The sequence below is a fragment of the Erpetoichthys calabaricus genome, chromosome 1 (assembly GCF_900747795.2).
Source record: "Erpetoichthys calabaricus chromosome 1, fErpCal1.3, whole genome shotgun sequence".
Classification (NCBI taxonomy): Eukaryota; Metazoa; Chordata; class Cladistia; order Polypteriformes; family Polypteridae; genus Erpetoichthys; species Erpetoichthys calabaricus.
In genome coordinates this window covers 277,035,250-277,054,173 of record NC_041394.2, presented here as the reverse complement: position 1 = coordinate 277,054,173, position 18,924 = coordinate 277,035,250, and the positions used below count along the sequence as shown (strand labels likewise).

At 36.7% G+C, this 18,924-nt stretch overlaps 1 protein-coding gene across 1 annotated transcript in view; it reads left to right on the top strand.

The window, feature by feature from the left end:
• Nucleotides 1-3,260: 3,260 nt before the first annotated feature.
• Nucleotides 3,261-18,924, top strand: part of LOC114662062 (ADP-ribosylation factor 4-like) — a 35,492-nt gene continuing 19,828 nt past the window's right edge. Inside the window, exons 1-2 of the mRNA XM_028815379.2 lie at nucleotides 3,261-3,497; nucleotides 14,964-15,044. Coding sequence (XP_028671212.1) covers nucleotides 3,431-3,497; nucleotides 14,964-15,044 — 148 coding nt within the window. The 5' untranslated portion in view covers nucleotides 3,261-3,430. The remainder of the gene's footprint in view (nucleotides 3,498-14,963; nucleotides 15,045-18,924) is intronic.

Sequence of the window (18,924 nt, the reverse complement as noted above, 5' to 3'; positions counted from 1 at the left end):
TGAAAGCAAATATTTAACTACAAAGTCTTTTCGGTAAACTAATAATATGTAGAATAAACAAATTATTTTACACTTTCATTTCTTCTGGCATATTTACCAAATCAGTTGTTGACATGTGATTAGACTTTTAATTCTCATCAAAGCTAAATAAAAAAGACATAAATCATTTGCAACTAGTGCAGAATGCAGCTGCTAGAATCCTAACCAGGAAAAGAAAATCCGAGCACATCTCTCCAGTTTTGATGTCATTACACTGGTTACCTGTGTCATTCAGGATTGACTTTAAAATTCTGCTTATGGTTTATAAAGCCTTAAATAATCTCGCCCTATTTTATATATTGGAATGTCTGACGTCTTACATTCCAAATCGTAACCTCAGATCCTCAACTGAGTGTCTCCTTAGAATTCCAAGAGCAAAACTTAAAAGAAGTGGCGAGGCAGCCTTCTGCTGTTATGCACCTAAAATCTGGAATAGCCTGCCAATAGGAATTCGCCAGGCTAATACAGTGGAGCACTTTAAAAAACTGCTGAAAACACATTATTTTAACATGGCCTTCTCATAACTTCACTGTAAATTAAATCCTGATACTCTGTATATCCAATTCATTATAATAACTAGTCATGGTGGCTCTTAAATCTGTACTAACCCCTACTCTCTCTTCTGTTTCCTTTTCCGGTGTCCTTTTGGTGGTGGCTTGCACCACCACCATCTACTCAAAGTACCATGATGTTCCAACAGTGATGGATGGATTAAAAGCCAGAAGTCTGTATGAGCATCAGCATCAAGTGATTCCGTGAGAACCCTAACTACAAAAAGGACTATTTCATTTATGTTAGGTAGAATGCCCAGAGGGGACTGGGTGGTCTTGTGGCCTGGAACCCCTACAGATTTTATTTTTTTCTCCAGCCTTCTGGAGTTTTTTTTTTTTTTTTTCTGTCCACCCTGGCCATCGGACCTTTTCTATGTTAACTAATGTTGTCTTATTTTAATTTCTTATTTTGTCAGTTATTTTTCATTTCTTCATAATGTAAAGCACTTTCAGCTACTTTTTGTATGAAAATGTGCTATATAAATAAATGTTGTTGTTGTTATAAATATACAGTATTTAAATGAATTTGGAAAAAAATAAATAATGAAAAAGGTCAATAAAGGACAGAGTAAATCTCTGGGGTCATTAACAAACATCCACAGTCACTGGGGACAGTTCATGTATTCTGCATGCACCAGCGATGAGGGAAGAAAACTGGAGTACCTGGGTGGGGGTTCACAGAGATACGGGGAGAACGACACCAGCCCTACGTGGGATTCAAACCCACGACACTGTATCTGTGCCGGTTTGGCAATGTAATTATATATATATAAAAATTGTTCCTTTCCATTTTTAAATTGTATTTTATTTGAACTCCATGAAATTACATATTAAGTATACAACGCTGAATAAAATCAAACTGTGTCCCCTTGATTCATGTGGACAGAAATACGTTTTTGTCTGGAATATTGGACTAGCAACTAAGCAGAATTGCCACTGATATCTTAAATGCAACTCATTCAGTAGGTATTAAAAAATCTCTCAAATGAATGACTAATTTAAAAAGAAAATAATTGGCATAAGAAATGTTATGATTTATTTCATAACGTAGAAGAACATAGTAAGCAGGAATAAATGTGTCAAATATTTGAAATATTAAAAAGTGTACTTCAGTTTAAATATTTAAAGTCTAAATAATTTTGGAATGTAATAGAAGTTCGTCAGTCTTTACCGTGTGATAGAGGTCAGTAGAGGGTTACACCCTGATTAAACCATCAAAAATAACATTAAATTCGTAATACTGACCTTGAAATAAAACGATACCCCGCATGTTTATGTTTAAAATTTGTCATTTTTAACCATCTGGGAGTGGTTGTTAGAGGTCCAGGACAATATCCTAACTACAGGGTCACGGGGGTCTGCTGGAGCATTAAATATAAAAAATATATTAATGATCATCAACCTCGAAATAGCATAATATGACACTCAACATGGCTATACTATCAACCCTCGACTCATTTGTGAGAAGGAGTAAATTTGACTCACTCTGTCCCATTAGGGGTTAAACCCCACAGATCGGTCGATGTGACATGGACAACTTCAAGTCCTGGTCATTTTTGCTAAAGGCACCTAGTAGTTTACTGTTTATCACAAGGATGTAATTTCCTGGACAAGGATGGCCCAAAACTGACTAAAAATTAGGATTGTTCAGGAGTAGAGGGACAAAATAGGGAAACCTCCGAAATGCTTGACATCCTGCATAACATCAAGACGAGTCAGACGGCATAACACATTTGGGAGGTTTCAAAGAATTCATAAGTTATTCTTATGAACACAAAAGTATAATTGTTTTTTCTGCTCTGCATTTCATAACTGTTAAGTTACTTGATTATTTCATACTGGCCCAGTGTAAGTGTGGTGTATGCGTGAAGAGACCCCGTCTGGTCCTGCCTTAATCCCGAGGTTTCTTTTATAGAAATTCCTGTTAGTTTTAAAATGACTTTAACTCCCCTACCCCACACCCCTTTAGAACTGGAATTGAACTAAAAACGAATCCCTGCACATTTTCAACCATATCATGCGATAATCACGGGGTAAAATCAGAAATGGAGATACGATGAATCAAGTAAGGTACACTTCATGATCTGCGCATATAATTCTATTTAGCGTGATCGTCCTTTGGTTTATCATTGCAAGGTGTTGCTTTTACTTAAAGTTTTGCCACGCACTAAACATATTTAGGCACATAATCTTCGTGTCCTCATCTTAACTTGTAGAAAACAGCTGTCAAAACGAGACTCGTGTATAGCATCTGTACATGGACATGCAAGTCTCCTTCTCTCGACTTTTCACCGTGTCATTTGAACCTTGCATTTTCTTTTTCATCTCTAGCTCCTTTAAAAAATCGTTATGCTTTTCCTCTGTCGAAATGTTATGTTAAGTAGCACTGGTGAATGAATCTACTGCAGTATGCTGTGAAATCACATATATAACCTGCTCAAAATTATTCCAGCGCTTTTTGTCATATTCGTTATAAACAATGCAGTTCCTTAGCACCCAGTCCACGTATAAAAGTAATAGTTATTTGAGCATTTTGGCAAGTACATACTGTATAAAGAAGTCATTCGTGGTAAGAAATTGTTACAGGCAGCATTTCGGCAAGCTGCGCATATATATCATGACGTAGGTTCGTGTTCCTGTCAATTCTTGCGAGCTAATAAAGTTGTTTCAAGCGGATGACGCCATTTCTTCCGCGTTGGCCTGGACGTGGCAGCTCCATCGGGGAAACGGAACCGAGATACTCCCATATTTGTATTTATCAGGGTAGATAACCTGGTGTCTTTCATTTTTTTTACACATTTTTCCTTGCGTGGACGTTTTCAAGATTATTACTACTCAACATGGGGCTTTCTATCTCCAATTTGTTCACTCGACTTTTCGGCAAAAAACAGATGAGGATTCTCATGGGTGAGTTTCCCTGCTGATTCAGAGAGGAAGGGAGAATATGGTTAAAAGGCTCAAAAGAAACTGCTCATAAATTAGCGGCTTTTAAGGATAACCTAGATGTTTCCTAAATTATGTATCTGTATATATGTAATTTTGAAGCAGTGTTATCACACAAATTGACTATTTTAGACTAAAGGCATTTGGCCCTTGTTATTTAGCCGGTTTGAGATTTACGTTTAGCTCTGACAAAATAATTATTTAGTTCAGTTGGTGAGGCAGTTTTTTTCTCGCTTAGCAGAAAAACAATCAAAAACAAAGGTAAGTTAAATCTTGTAATTTAATTCTTGTTGTTGACTGGGACAAACTAAATGAATGTAATATATGTTAGGCCATTTGGTGATCAATCAATATTTGGTAACTCTTTAAATACAATTGAGTCAATATAGCCCCAATATGTATTTGAAAAGATGCACTGTCTTGTAATTGATCGTTATCCATTAAAGTATTTTTATTACTAAGACATTGGTCTGTAGTTAGAAACTGCAGATTGAATTGTGAAATCATCCATTGAGTTCTTCAGAGAAGTCTTTAAACAATATAAAATAAGAAGTTTTACAGACTAAGAAATTAACCGTATACTGATTCGAAATGTGTAGTGGAAGTTAGTACTACTTTTCAATTTGTGCGTGGTCACAGCTTTTCTTGTGTAGAGAGATTGAAACTTTTTTTTTTATTTAATCCACGCTGCTTTAAAGTAGAAGTTTACTTCTAAGTTAACATAAATACTGTTTGGTGTTCACACGAATTGTGTTTTATCTGATGACCCAGAAGGAGAAGCCCATATTTGCAAAATGTTATGTCCACCACAGAGAGGACTTGCCAAAAGAGACGAAGTTCTCCAGCTATATTGTTTTTCGGTGGGTACAGTGTCATCCCAAAGACCAAAAACATTCAGATAAGTGGGCTGACTCCTCCATATCAGTTTGGTGTGTTTGTGTGTGCTACAGTTCCCTGACATGTTTTTAAGTAACTCCCCCAACCTTCCTACACTGGGGAAGGATTCTTATAAGATGAATGGACTGACTAAAATATGTAGGCTGTTGAATTGCTGGTATTTTGAAATTGGTGAAGCTAATACATATTTTATGGTGTGTGTTAAGTGGGCCTGTGTGATAGCTAATATTTAGAAGGCGTTCACTGTGTTATATTATAATATTAGAATATTTAAAATAAAAATAGGGTTTTCTGTATATTTTGGGTCAAGTGTAATTAACAGATGAATCTGATTGAATCCTGTTTAAAAAAAAAATAAAATAAAATAAAGGAACTGTACATTTAATACCTAAAAATGTGTCAGATTGTACTTTGAAATGATTGGCATTAATGTGTCTTTGGAATTTCGTGATTTCTGACACTGCTGTGTTGTGCTGTAAATTCACATCCATTTAAGGATGTCCTAGTTTTCAAACTGTTTTCTTTAACAGTTTTATATGTGAGGGTATACTGTGCTTTTTCTGTTATAAAATGTACCCTCTTCATGACAGGCTAGTCTTGGGCAAGTTTTGATTATATGTGGTGGGTTCAGGGCAAATGAGTGTTGTGTTGATGTTAGTGTTGAGATTATATTTGTTGGCATCCATGTGACAAGTGCTTGATTTGCATACCCCGACTAGGGATAAGGTTGAATAATTAAATAATTACAACATTGTGTCCACTTTGTATTCTAAATACAAAAGTTAGTCCTAAGAAGTGTTTTTAAAAATAAATGCCGTTTAGGCCTTTCCACTGACATGTTCCCTTTTACAGAAAACTGATTTTATACTTTGTTTTATTTATTTGCTGCCTGTCAAAAAGGTCATATTTAAATCCTCCCAATCCTGACCTATATTAAAACATATGACCTTGGCAAGAATAGACTTATTTATTTACAGTGTAAAACAAAGCATCATATAGTCAGTCTAAATATTTGACACTTCTTGTGGCAAAGCAGCTCCAGGTTTAAATTGAAATTAAATTGAGATTTAAAAGAGAAAATTTTCATAAAGTTATTCACACCCCCAAATGTTTTCATTTTGTGGATTTTTGGATTTTAATTATTTTTTAATTAAGATTACCAACAAAATGTTAGAGGTGTAGTGTAAGAAATGAGCAACTACCCTCTACTGTATTTAAGCAATTATAATGTGATTTTATTTCTTGGGTTAATTTATATTTGTTATTTCTTTAAAAAATTGGCACACTCACCTTTATTTACTTGGTTGCGGGGCTTCTTTAATCATAATGTTACTAATTCAGCTGGTGGAGCTAGCCCAAGGCTGAATTGTAAATATGGAAAAGACGTTCTTGGTGGTTGTTTGATTGTACCACACAACTGCAGCAGTACAAGTTGCTAAATTGTTTACTATAAATAATGAATTTTTATTGTTTGCAAACATGCTGCTCTTTTTTTCCCCCCTTTTACACATTGTCTTTTAATGTACTTAATTTTTGCTTTTAAGGTGAGCAGCATAGTTTCAAAAGTCCATAGACCAATAAAAAACTGCATTGCTTTAGTGAAAGGTGTATTTATAGAAGAATCCTTTGAGTTGTATTTTCCAATGCCCCTACCTAGACACGCACATTTCTGAAACCCATTACAGCCAGTAGTTAGTCAAACTTTTTGTGTGTGTGTGTCATATTATGCAGAGCACAACAACCTAGGACATTTTGGTCTGCAGTAGAATTTTCATTGTGACATATATCACTCATTGGCTAAATCTTCATTTCAAACATTTTTCTAACGCTAATGCCTAAAAGCAGTGGCCTGTTTTATGTTATTATTGATGTTGGATGTAGTCCAAGGGATCCTGCAGACAAATATGGGCTGATTTTGGTAAAGTCTTAGCCTTTTGTGTATGAAAGTAGGAGTGGATTAATTACTGTACTATAAGGAGTTCATGTTGCTTCTGTCCAGAATGTTTTTGCAAGATATGATGTTCTAGGCAGTCAGATTGTTTTGTTTGTAAATTAGGTATATTTAACAAAAAAGCATGGTGGTAGTATTGTCTCCCACATATTCAGAGTACAGTGCATGCTACCCGTTAGTCATTTTTCAGAGCTAGTCATATGAAAATGTCTATTTGTTTAATATAATCACAAATTCATCTGGTAGTATTGTCTCCCACATATTCAGAGTACAGTGCATGCTACCCGTTAGTCATTTTTCAGAGCTAGTCATATGAAAATGTCTATTTGTTTAATATAATCACAAATTCATCTTGGTCATGAAGTACAGCCTATTAACACTGTTTGACTTTAAAGGGTGATCTTTGGCATATTCCATATTGTCACTAGGCTATGTGCATAAATGTGTAATTTTACACAGTGGCTAACAGATTTTACACTGTGCTAGTAAATATGTATAACTATCTGTTAACATTCCATGAAAAGTAGGGATTAATAAAGATGCTAGGCAGAAGACTAATTTAATAGGTAAGGACTGTCACACTAGGTTTAGGCTATGTCCACATTACCATGTTTTCATCTAAATGTTAAAAGAAAACAATCATTGTTCACACTACAGTTTTCACATCTTTTACAAAAGTATCACTGTTCACACTAAAACGCATGAAAACGGATGCATGTGACTTAGACCTTTTACTATGCTGGGCATATACACGTCGGCAGAAAATCTTTGAAAGGGCGGTGTAGTGAAAAATTCCAAGCTCCATGAAGATTCCATTGTGTTTTATGTGCTTTCAAGGCTATCAGCACTCTCTGGACTCTGATAGGGGATTCACAGCATGCTAAAAGAAAGAAAGTATTAAAGGAGCAGCAGAGAATTTATCCCGTGATTCATCAATGTGCTGATCACAAATGAAGGAAACGACCTTCAGAACTGGAGACAATCTTCTTGACATTAAAAAAAGCACCTCAGATGTTAAAAGGTGACACTTAAACAAACACAGAGCTGATTCTTTTTTTTAACATGAGGATTGATTAAAAGCAGTCCAAAATAACATCTTTTACCAAACATTTGTAAAACCAACCCAACAAAAAAAAAATTAATAAATAAATGTACGAGTCTATATCTTTGCTTTACTGCATTGTGCTCTCATCTTTCTCCCTCGCTCTCTCTCGCAATATTGTAAGCTTGGCTGCATTCCATATCCGTCCACTTCGTTAAAAAACGTACTTATTTTGCTGTGGATTGCATTCCTCCTTATTGAACAGATTATTTCAAATGAGTTATTTACAATCTGATTTTCACTGGACTCTGAATTTTGTAATACAACAGTAACACTACCAGCTGCAAGATTTATCGCAAAACTGTAGCAACCAGCAAATAATTTGTCTGTTGCGTATGTCTGCAGCATTCAATCTATTCAAATTGCATGTTAGATACTTACGCGTAAGCAGCAGAACAAGCGCTCTGTTTTTTTTTTTGTGACGGATGAACAATTAGTGAATGAGATGTAGTAATGAGGAGGATCTGATCAGAGAAGGACCACAAAATAAGCACAAAACAGTCGGCGGGAGATTAGAGTATCGTTTTTGCCCATCCACACCACAACACTGAAGCTATGTTTATGAAAGTATCTGGCTCTGGGGAGCGTTTTTAAAAGTCTTTGTTTTCAGCGGTCACAAAGAACTGGGTAATGGATGATAGGCAAAAATTGAGAAAAAAATCTCTGCAGTTTTAAAAAAATGTGGTAGTGTGGATGTCACCTTGGATATTGCTTGTCATCAGAAAGACCAAGCTAACTTGGGAGTTACAGGATGGTCCAATGTTGGCATCCTGAAATTCTTCTTATCCTGATGTGAAGAGTCTTTTTCTACTTGTTAGCATCCACAGTAATGGCTTGTAACATTAAGCAATTGACCTCTGATGTTCCAGATTATAAACGGATGTATTTTTCTGCAGTCTGAATGAAAAGTAAAACCAGAAATGTGAAAATATCACTGCTTTAGACTAAATGATGAAATACTTTCTGTACTGTTCCATAATTTGTACAGGTGATGATGCAACAGTTTGTTTTCTTTCACCCTTTGATCAAAATTTTCTAAATATGAACACTTTATTGAACATTTTCATTAAATGCAAGTACCTTATATTCGGCATGCTTATTACTCAATTTTGTGTACAAATAATTCAAACAACTTAAGTGTCTCAAGTACAGCCTACAAGACAACACAGGCTCAAATCAGTCGGTGACCTTTTTGAAGTTTTAGCAGGCATTACATACATATAGAAGTTGTGAAACTGTACAGTTATCTCCAGAAGATATCAGGGTTCATTAGTGGAAACAAAGAAAGGATCTAGCAGAAAAAAGCTGCAAGTTTAGAGCGGTTTTGATATATTATAATTTACAAAGTTAAACATGCAACTGTTCTGGATTTTAAAAATCTATTTAAACAACACCATTTTTTGTTTGTGCTCAGATTAAATTTTCTTGTCTCATTTAGGGTTGTCTCAATACCAAAATTTTAAACTTCAATACGATACTAAGAAAAGAATTGAAATTCAATACCATTTTCAATACCAAATACAGTATATAATGTAACTCAATAAAAAATTTACAATCAGTATGATACCTGTATTGTACAGTGAAAGTAAAATGAAATCATTTGTAGCAAGCCTTTAGATGCCTCAGATTAAGGTATATAAGAGTAGACATTAAACTATAAGCATCATTTTAAAAGTAAATGTTAAACTATGAGAAGCAGTTACAACATCCTGTAAAACCAATTTCGTTTTAACAAAATGTAAATTTCAGTTTAGCAGTGTAGGTTTTTTTCACCAAAAATGGTCACTGAAGATAATAATACAATGCAAAAACATACTTAATGCCATACCTACGCTTTAGCTTTAGGAACCTTGCAACAGGCTGTCTCAAAGAAACAAACAGTCTTTTGCGAAATTTCAGGTCTTCGGCAGACTTCGTGAAAGTGCAGACACGACATCATATAGATACAGTAATCCCTCGCTACTTCGCGGTTCACTTTTCGCGGATTCACGACTTCGCGGGTTTTTATCGCGGAAGTTATGTTCCAGACCCATCAGCAACAGGAGAAAATCCGCAATATAGAAAGACCATATAAATAAACATTTTTATAGTTTAAGCCTTAAAATACCCATCCCACATGCTTTAAACACATGTAAACTTAAAAAACACACTTTGTTAACACATATGATATGTGGATGTTGGGCTAAGGATATGAATAACATCTCACTATTATAAAACATTTTAACTTCACGCAAGACAAGACAGTGAGACAGGAAAATAGGTGCTGTACAGGCTTTTAAATTATTGACACGCAGAGCGACAAGCAGCACAAAGCCAGCACAAAGTCCACTTCTCCTTAGCGTTCATTCAGCTGCCCACCCCCTTGACAATGCGAAGTGGCAGAAGCGTACTGCGCCTCCGGGGAGGGGGGTTTGAGTAAACGTGCGTTCAGCCCTCACACACCCCCACTTCTCCTCCTCCTCCCGAACGCGCAGAGCGACAAGCGGGCATTTTGGCAAAAGCAGCCCAAAGTCCATTTATGCTGAGCGTGAGTTCAGCTGCCCCCCTTCACAAAGCGAGTGCAGACACATCGACGTCTGATCGCTGCGTGCAGTGTGCAGTGTTGGTCTGCGGTGTTTAAGAATGTAGAAAGTGTTTAAGAGCATAGGAAGTGTTTATAAGAGTGTGGGAAAGGTTAACAAGAGAGTGAGAAAGGTTTATAAGAGTGTGGGAAGGGTTTATAAAGCCTTAAAATATGTATAAATAATAAAATAAATATAGGTCGCTACTTCGCGGATTTTCACCTATCGCGGGGGGCTCTGGAACGTAACCCCCGCAATGGGTGAGGGATGACTGTATAGCCAATTTCAGAGTCGGCACTCCACCTAGCCTCCGCATGGGTAGTTGTCATGTTTGTGGATACTGTACTATTGGTATTTCATAGAGCTTCTCAAAGTTTTCTTTGAGATGAACAAAAACAGTGAGAAACGGCATCAGTTTATGCTGGAAGAGATATTGGCAGTCCTAGAAAAAGTTGATTCCGGAATGAAGAAAAATTATGTGGCCAAAGCATTTAGAATCGCACTTTCATCTTTATCTAATGTGTTGTTTTCATTCTATTTTCATACTTGTATTTTTTATTTAAAAAAAAAAAAAAGTTACACCTGAGCTATCGTTTTCATTCTGTATTTTCATACCTGTGTTTCTATTAAAAATTTGTTACATCAACATTCTATTCATGTTTCTATTAAAAGCTACACCTAACATCTCCTTTTCATTTATTATTTTCATTCCTGTGTTTCTGCTAAAAATTAGGTACATTTAACGTTTAACTTGTTTTCAAATAAAATATTTTTTTGCAGTTTAAGAATCGCCTTTTTTTTTTTTTTATATATATATACAGGTATTGTCAAGTTTGAGTCACAGAGTTGCATGAGAGACAGGAAGGTGATTCCAGGTTTTAATGGAAAATACAGGAATTTTATTACTATGTAGAGAAGGCAGGTACAGCTTCAAGACTTAATTCAAAATAGGAGCTGCAACACGGGCAGTCATCCTGCTTGAGCTCCCATCTTCGGATTAGACAACCACCAGCCGCTCTGAATCACTATTGTGGCTGACGCATTCTGTAGAAGAGAGATCAGGAGAGTGCAAGAAAGAGTGTGAAGTTAAATGTTCTAAACATTGTGCGACAACCTGTAACGGTGTGGGTCCTGCTCCATGCTCCCTCTTCTTGTTTTGGGAGCCTCTTGAATCCAACACTGTTGGCAATATAACTGGATGAGCTATGCAATGAGGACAGTTCATACATGGAGCCAGGGAATGGTGAAAAAAAAGGAGTTCAGTGCTTTTTATTAAAAACAAATCCAAAACAGTGTCCATATTGCAGTACTTCGTAGTTCAATAAATAAATAATCCATTAAAACGGGTGCAATAAGTGGAGGTTAAAAATCCATAATAAACAAATTCTTTTAAAAACAAGGTTAAAATTAACAGGCTGGAAGCAGTTCCTTTTCAAACACCCAGTGTTTTCTTCCTTCTAACTGACAGCTCCCCTGCTTATCCCAACGGGCTTTTCAACAGGAGAGTCGCCCTAACTGCAGCTGACCTTCTGCTGGTCCGGCTTCCTTCCGTCCCCTGGCTATACATACAGCCGTTTTCTCCAGATAGAGACTCTGGTTCTCCAACAGCCAGGGCGCTCACGCTGTGGCTCATCCTCCATAGCCTCCTCGACTCCTGTTGCCTTCTCAGCCTTATGCTGTGAGCCGTCCATACTCCTGGTCACTCCAGCTCCTCGGAACCACTCATCTGGAGCAACCGCTTCCTACTGCCCCCACCGAGTGTCGGCCAAACACTCCTTTTCTGGGGTCTCCTCCTAGCTGCCTGCCTTCTATTTAGCAAGCCTGCTCTCTCTTGCTCCTGCATCGACTTTTACGGCTTTCTGCCGCCTTCTTTCCTTAACCTCCTTCCGTTTCTTTTTCTCATTTCTTTACTTCTTACTTCCGCACTCGTGCTTCTCCTTTTTATAATGGGGTTGTGGTATAGATAGATAGATAGATAGATAGATAGATAGATACTTTATTAGGTGTGGCAATTAACAGCTCCTGGCATCAATTACAGACACGGATGATCCCATTTCAGTGCGGAAACGCCCACGCCCGGGAACTGCTCCCGCCATACTACCAAGCCCTCTCCTTAAAGCATCGAGTGTGCCGATTTTTTTATTTAAAAACACAATGCATTTAAAGCCTCAGACCCGCTATATCATACAAGCATGTTTTACAGTAAGCCTGTGGAAAAATTGATGAAAACAAATACAGTTATTGAGCTGCTGTTAGATACTTAAGCAGGGGTAGTACCTCTGATTAGGACACATGTCACGTTCCATGTGAGTACTCTCTCTACCTTGGTCCCTAGCGATCACCCAGTTCTCATGTGTTGCTCAACGTAGCTGATAGCATATGTTAGTGCTTACGCCCAGGCAACAGCTTCGACTGGCCTGCAAAACCAGCTGAAAGTAGCTGACAAGTCTTAATCTACCTGCAGTCAAATAAAAAGAAAACAAAGACTAAGGATCATTCCTCTCACCGCTTGGTACATGGAATGTGCACACTCTCCTTGATAGAGCAGATAGGGACAGACCCCAGAGCAGAACTGCCCTTATTGCAGAAGAACTAGCTAGATACAAAATCATCTTTGCAGCCTTGAGTGAAACTAGGTTCACAAGATGAGATGACCTGTGCCAAAGAGGTGCAGGCTATACATTCTTCTGGAGTGGTCGAGATAGCGAAGAAAAGTCAGGAGTTGGCTTTGCTGTAAAGACATTACTTGTAACACAAGTTATCTGGACATCCAAAGGACATAAATAATGGTCTTATGACTATGAAGCTTCCAGTCTCACACAGGAAGAAACATGCTACACTTCTCAATGTCTATGCTGCGACCATGACCAACACTGATAAAAACAAGGACAAGTTGTATGAAGAACTGCACGGTGTCATCGCCTCTGTACAAAAAAAGGATAAGCTCATCATCCTCAGTGACTTTAACCAAGAGTTGGTTTGGACAGCATCTCATGAGAGGGGTTCATTGGAAAGTACTGAGTTGGCACATGAAACAATAACAGTCCACTTCTGCTGCAGTTTTGTGCCGAACATGCCCTATTGGTTACCAGCTTGTTGACTCTTAACATCAGCCAATTTTGATAAGGTTCCTTGCACCATAACCCTCTGTTTCCTTTGTCTTAGCTAATTTTGTACCCATCTAAAACTGCTGTTCTTGCCATGCGTTGCTCAATCTTATCCCTACTGATTCCTTCCATTAATTTTCTTGTGATGCATGTTAAGCTTACTGGCCTATAGTTACTTGGATCTGCTTGATCATCCTTTTAATATAACTGGATAATATTTGCCATTTTCCAGTCCTTTGGAATTTTCCCAGTGAACAGTGAAATCCTAAAAATATATGTCAAGGGTTTATATATGTCTTTGCTGACCTCCTTAATAACTCTAGGGTAAATATTATCTGGTCATAGAGATTTGATTGATTTCAGCATATTTAATCTAAGCAGTACTTCTCGCTCTACAATTTCTAAATCACTCAGTACCTCCTTATTAGACCCTGTTACCGCTAGGAAGTTATCTACTTTCTCCCTTGTGAAGATCTCAGAAAAATGATTATTACAGAAATGTTTCTGGTAATACTAGAAGCCAAAAAATGCCATACCATTTTGCCATTGTGCAACATGTTTGTGCAGCTTTGCTATAAGGAATGAAAAAATGCATAAAGCAGTGTTTTGTACAGAAATGTGATGTAGCATTTTGGGGAATGAAGAAGGGTGAGATGGCATTGTCTTGGTCATGTGACCATTTCCATTATATTTTAGTGTTTAGTTATATTTCTTGTGGTTTATTCATCATCTATATTTTTAATCAGTTGCGTAATAGTTATGATGATTATTAATAAAATTTAATAAAATATTAAAAGTAAATCACAATTGGATAAAATAAGTTAACAAATAATAAATAATAATGAGAAAAGAAAGTTTCATTAAAGAAATTCTCTTGAACAAATAAAGATTAAAATTGTATCAATGATGGTGCAGAAACTGACTAACAGAGCTAATGCTAAGAGGAAAAAAAAAAAGCAGTGCGATTCTGTAACAGAAAAAAAAATCAAAAACATGCAGTTTGGTGTAAATCTGAACCTAAAACCCCAAATCAGAAAAATTTTGGACGGTACGGGAAATGCAAAAAAAAAAAAAGAAAAAAAAGTGGTGATTCTTAAATTTATTTAATTGCAGACAGTATGAACCCAAGATATTTCATGTTTTGTCTGAGGGTTGTATGTGAAATCGCATACCATAACAAAATTTCATCTATGTTACTATCTGGACATAAAGATATGATGTAATTTAAATGCTTGCAACAAGTCAATATAAACTGTAAAAAAATTTAATTGTTTTGGAAAATACAGTAAGGTGCATTAGGTGTGAAGATTTGTGTGAATATTTCAGTATTCTCTTTACCAAAACTCATACCTGATTTTGAGCTGAACACGTTCACTTATTTTGATGGTCTTCACAGTAAATAAGTAATAAATAGCTTGATTGGTTTATCAGAGGAGGAGAATCGCAAGGAAGTCTTGTTATCTGACTATAATTAAATAGCATATGGTATTAATTTGATTTTATATGGACCACTATAATACACAAAGTAGTCAGTGATTGTTACTGTTGAATGTGTGGATTTACAAAAAAACTATAACAAGTTCATCACATATAAAATAACCTTCTCCAAATACAGCTTTTGTGACATGAGTTTTGAAAAGTATTAAACACAGCATTGGAAGTGGACATGAATTTTTAATTATTAATAAAATTCTGTAGCAGCAGTAATTGAAAATGTTGCAGAAGTGGGAAACACGAATAAAGTTTAGCTACATGTTTGAAGATCATTAAGTAAATTTCAAAGATTTCATGTGGACTTTTTTCTTTTTTTAGTTGGCTTAGATGCAGCTGGTAAGACTACCATTCTCTATAAATTGAAACTGGGAGAAATTGTTACTACTATTCCAACTATTGGTAAGTGACCAGCTACTACATGTTTTTTTGTTTTGTTACATTTAAGAAATTGGTTAACCACATGAAGTATAATTTTCTATATTCTACTGTATAGTATTCACATTTTATAGCAATAAGTTAATCAAACAGGAGTGTAATAAGGAGAAACATTGGTGTTTCTTCAGTCCTAACAAAAACAATGAATTTAACACTAGCTTACAATTTTACTTGTTGTCTCTGACCTCCTTAAATTTTCCTGATATACGCCAAGGAGCTTGTAGCCTCTTATCACTGCACTAATAGCCCGCTTTTGTTTTACAAATGTGTGGTTTAGCAGAACATAGCCTGTTACTCCCCACCCCCCATTCAGTCAGATGATGGCATCTTCCTGCTGAAATCCACACAGTTCAAGTCTGTGTTGGTGTTTATCTGGAGATGCATTTGAAAGGAATTATATAAGTAATGATGTACCGTGATTTGAAATACATACATTTCATGTGTGTTCTGTGTCTACAACAATCTGTGTAAATATAGAATGACAGAGAAAATGCAAGGCAAGGAATGCTGAACACACTGCTAAAACAGAAAACGTTTTCATGTTATAATAACATAATTTTGACATGAAGTGTCGGATGTGTGAAGCTCAAATATCCAAGAAACATTTTCACAAAAGGTGTAACAAAAAGTTTGCTTTTATTCAAGAATAAAGAAAAAGAAATCGCTCAATTGACATAATAGTGAAGCCCACCTATCAGTCAGTTCACAATAAAAGGCGTTGTCTTACATGTGTGTTTGCGCATTTCATTTTCAACCAGTTGTCACAGTGGTAACACTGCTCCGTCACGGATCTGCGCAGATGGTGCAGTGGATAAGTTACTGTTTAGCGAGGTAATAATTTAAAATCCTGTGTCTTCTCTGTATTTAGCACTCTGAGTAGTAAGCTGCTATTATTATTATCCTATAACAAAAACATACATTTGATGTGTGTCTGTTACGTCCTGTGTGTTACTTTTCCTCGCACACAGACATTCATGTCAACATGTCATTTGAATAATTTTTTTTGGTTTTATTCTTAGATTCTTGAATAAAAAAAAATTGTTCAAATGACATGTTGATGTGAATACCCATGTGCGAGGAAAAGTGACATCAACCATAGACACTGTGGTGTCTGTTTGCTCAACAAGACACCAAGAAGAAATGATTGAGCTGCGTTTGTGTGTCTGCTTTTATCCCTTCAGCGATAACTTTACAAGTTCCATACATTTACACTGGCTGTTACAGGCTCAAATCAAATGTATGTTTTTATTATATACTGTAATAGTAACAATAATAGCAGCTCACTAGTCAAAATGGTAAATGCGAGGAGGACACGGGATCGAACCCACAGCCTGTTGATTATGAGGCAGCAGTCTTTACCTCTACACCAGCCAAGCAGACTGGTCTACCTCATATCGATTGATAGTTGGACTTCAGTTTTTACACATTGGCAGTAACATGTATATTGAACTATTTATCTTCGGTTATATTCTTGAATAAAAGTGCACTTTTTTCTTGTTATACCTTTTGTGAAAGTGTTTATTTAATATTTGGACTTCAGTCATGCATACATTATAAACTTCTCATCAGCATTTTGTCATTATTACTTTAACATGAAAAAGCTTCTGTTTTGGTTATGTGTTCAACATTTCTTGCCTCACACTTCCTGTCATCCTACATTTGCACAGATCATTATAGACATGTAATACACATGAAATGTATGTATTCCAAATAATGATATATTATTTACCCTATACAATTCCAGAAACCTTACTCCCAGATAAACAGACTTTAGCTCTGAGAATTTTGCCTCTGACTTCAGCTGCCTCGGTGGGGGATATAACAGGCTGCTTGCTGCTTATGCTGATTGACACATTTGCAAAACAAAGATGCTGCTGATGAGGTATAAGGGAATTTAAAGTGGCCTTGCAATGGAAATATTTCTGTAGGCTTTGGGGATTCTAGTGTTAAGGGATTCAAGCAGCTTTGTGGTAATTTTTATTTTCAACACTACTTTTTTGTGCTGTTCTGTTACTGCTGTCTCTAGGGATGTGTCCTTCACCATCTGTTCCTTCATTTCTTGTATTTCAACAAACATCTTCGTCTATATTTTCTGCTCCCAGTTACTACTTATTGTTTCTTAACTTATTTATTCATTTAGAATTTTTTATCCAAATGGAATCATTCAGAATAGTGTGTTTTGTATTTGTTATTTAGCTGAACTTTCTGGGATAAATTCCCTTCTTCATGGTACTGGTCTACCCTTTGAGTTTGACAGCACTTCTACAGAATGAGCAGCATGTTTGTGCAACGTAGTAACTGAGTAACCAAGCTAAATACAGTTGCTTAATGTATGCATGTGTTTTGTCACCTATATTGTACCTAATGGATGTTGCGGTAGACGTCCATTGCTTCGATTTTCAGTTAGAGACTTAATTTACATTATCCTAATGAATCTGAGGCAATCCTGGCATGGTCCTGTAGCTGTTGGGGCTCATTTATACTTCACCCTCAGAACACGTACTCACACACATCATGGCTGCCACCCGTTTCCAGCGTTCATTCGACGCGTCCTCTTAGCAGGTCCTCAGAAATTGATGCGACGCACGTGAGTTGCAGTCCCAGCAAAAAGTCAGGGGGTGCAGTATGATAAAAGTCAAAATGTGACGTCAGAGTCTCTGTTTACTATCTACATGTGACAGAAAGCCGCTTTGAGGATACTCCAGGATTGATGTTTGATGAATGGTTCGATGTGGTGAAGCAAAATGCTGGCATACAAATGCATTTGTGGTGCTTTTATATTCAAGCGTCACATATTCCCCATTGTAATGACACGATACATTTTAAAAGTTTCACATACCATCTTCTGTGCAGTCTTTTTTTGCACCTTCATAACACCAACAGAATATACAGCACTGTATTTGAGCCACTGAGAAAAAAATTAAGGATAAAGTGAAAAGGTCTATTTTGTGAATAAAGTGGAAATTTCGGCTTAAATCTCAATGTCCACTTTAATCTCGTAGTTTACTTTATCATTAAAGTGGACCATCGTAAATGTCATCTTGAAACTGACCCAGTTGTTAATCGCTATGTGCTTCTGGGGCTTCCTCCTGAACTGACAGCAGAGGCAAGCAGCAATAGATCACCACACAAAACACATTAAATGTCTGATATTCCAACTCTCTGCACATTTAGAATCCTAAGATTTATACTTGATATCACTTTCATGATGAAATCCATTAAAGTATGTATGTTACATTTTACAGAAATCGTTAATTTCGTTTAAATAATGAATACTGTTAATAATTGCACACAGGGGGGGTGACATGGTTTGCGAAGGGGTATCACTGCTTTCTCACAAGGACTCACGTCACTGGTGTTCCCTGCTGGAGTTTGCTTGTTTTCCTGCACAGTTTCCACGGTGTGCTCCGGTTTCCTTCCAAAGATGCAGATTTGGAGACGCTAAAATGATGCTAGTGTACGTGAGTGCTTGTATTCACCTTGCGATGAGCTGATGCCCCATCCCTGGATTGATGGATTTAATCATTAAACATCCTTTTCAGAGAGATTGCAGCAAGGTGTCCTCGGAATTTAATGGATGTTTCGGACAATTCACAACACAGTGATGCCGAACGTTTTCTCACCGTGATGATATCTCGCAATGCCACCTGGTGGAATCTTCCAGATTTATGTAAAGTACGTGTGCAAGAATGAACAGTAAAATGTTTGCTTAGCAGTAGCGTCCGCTGGAGCATGTGTCACATCACGTGAAGCATAAACATGGCCTTAATCGCATAGTCTGACTCGACCTGACAGGGCCTGTGCGCATGAGAACCAACAACGAATGAGTGATCAACCTGGAAGT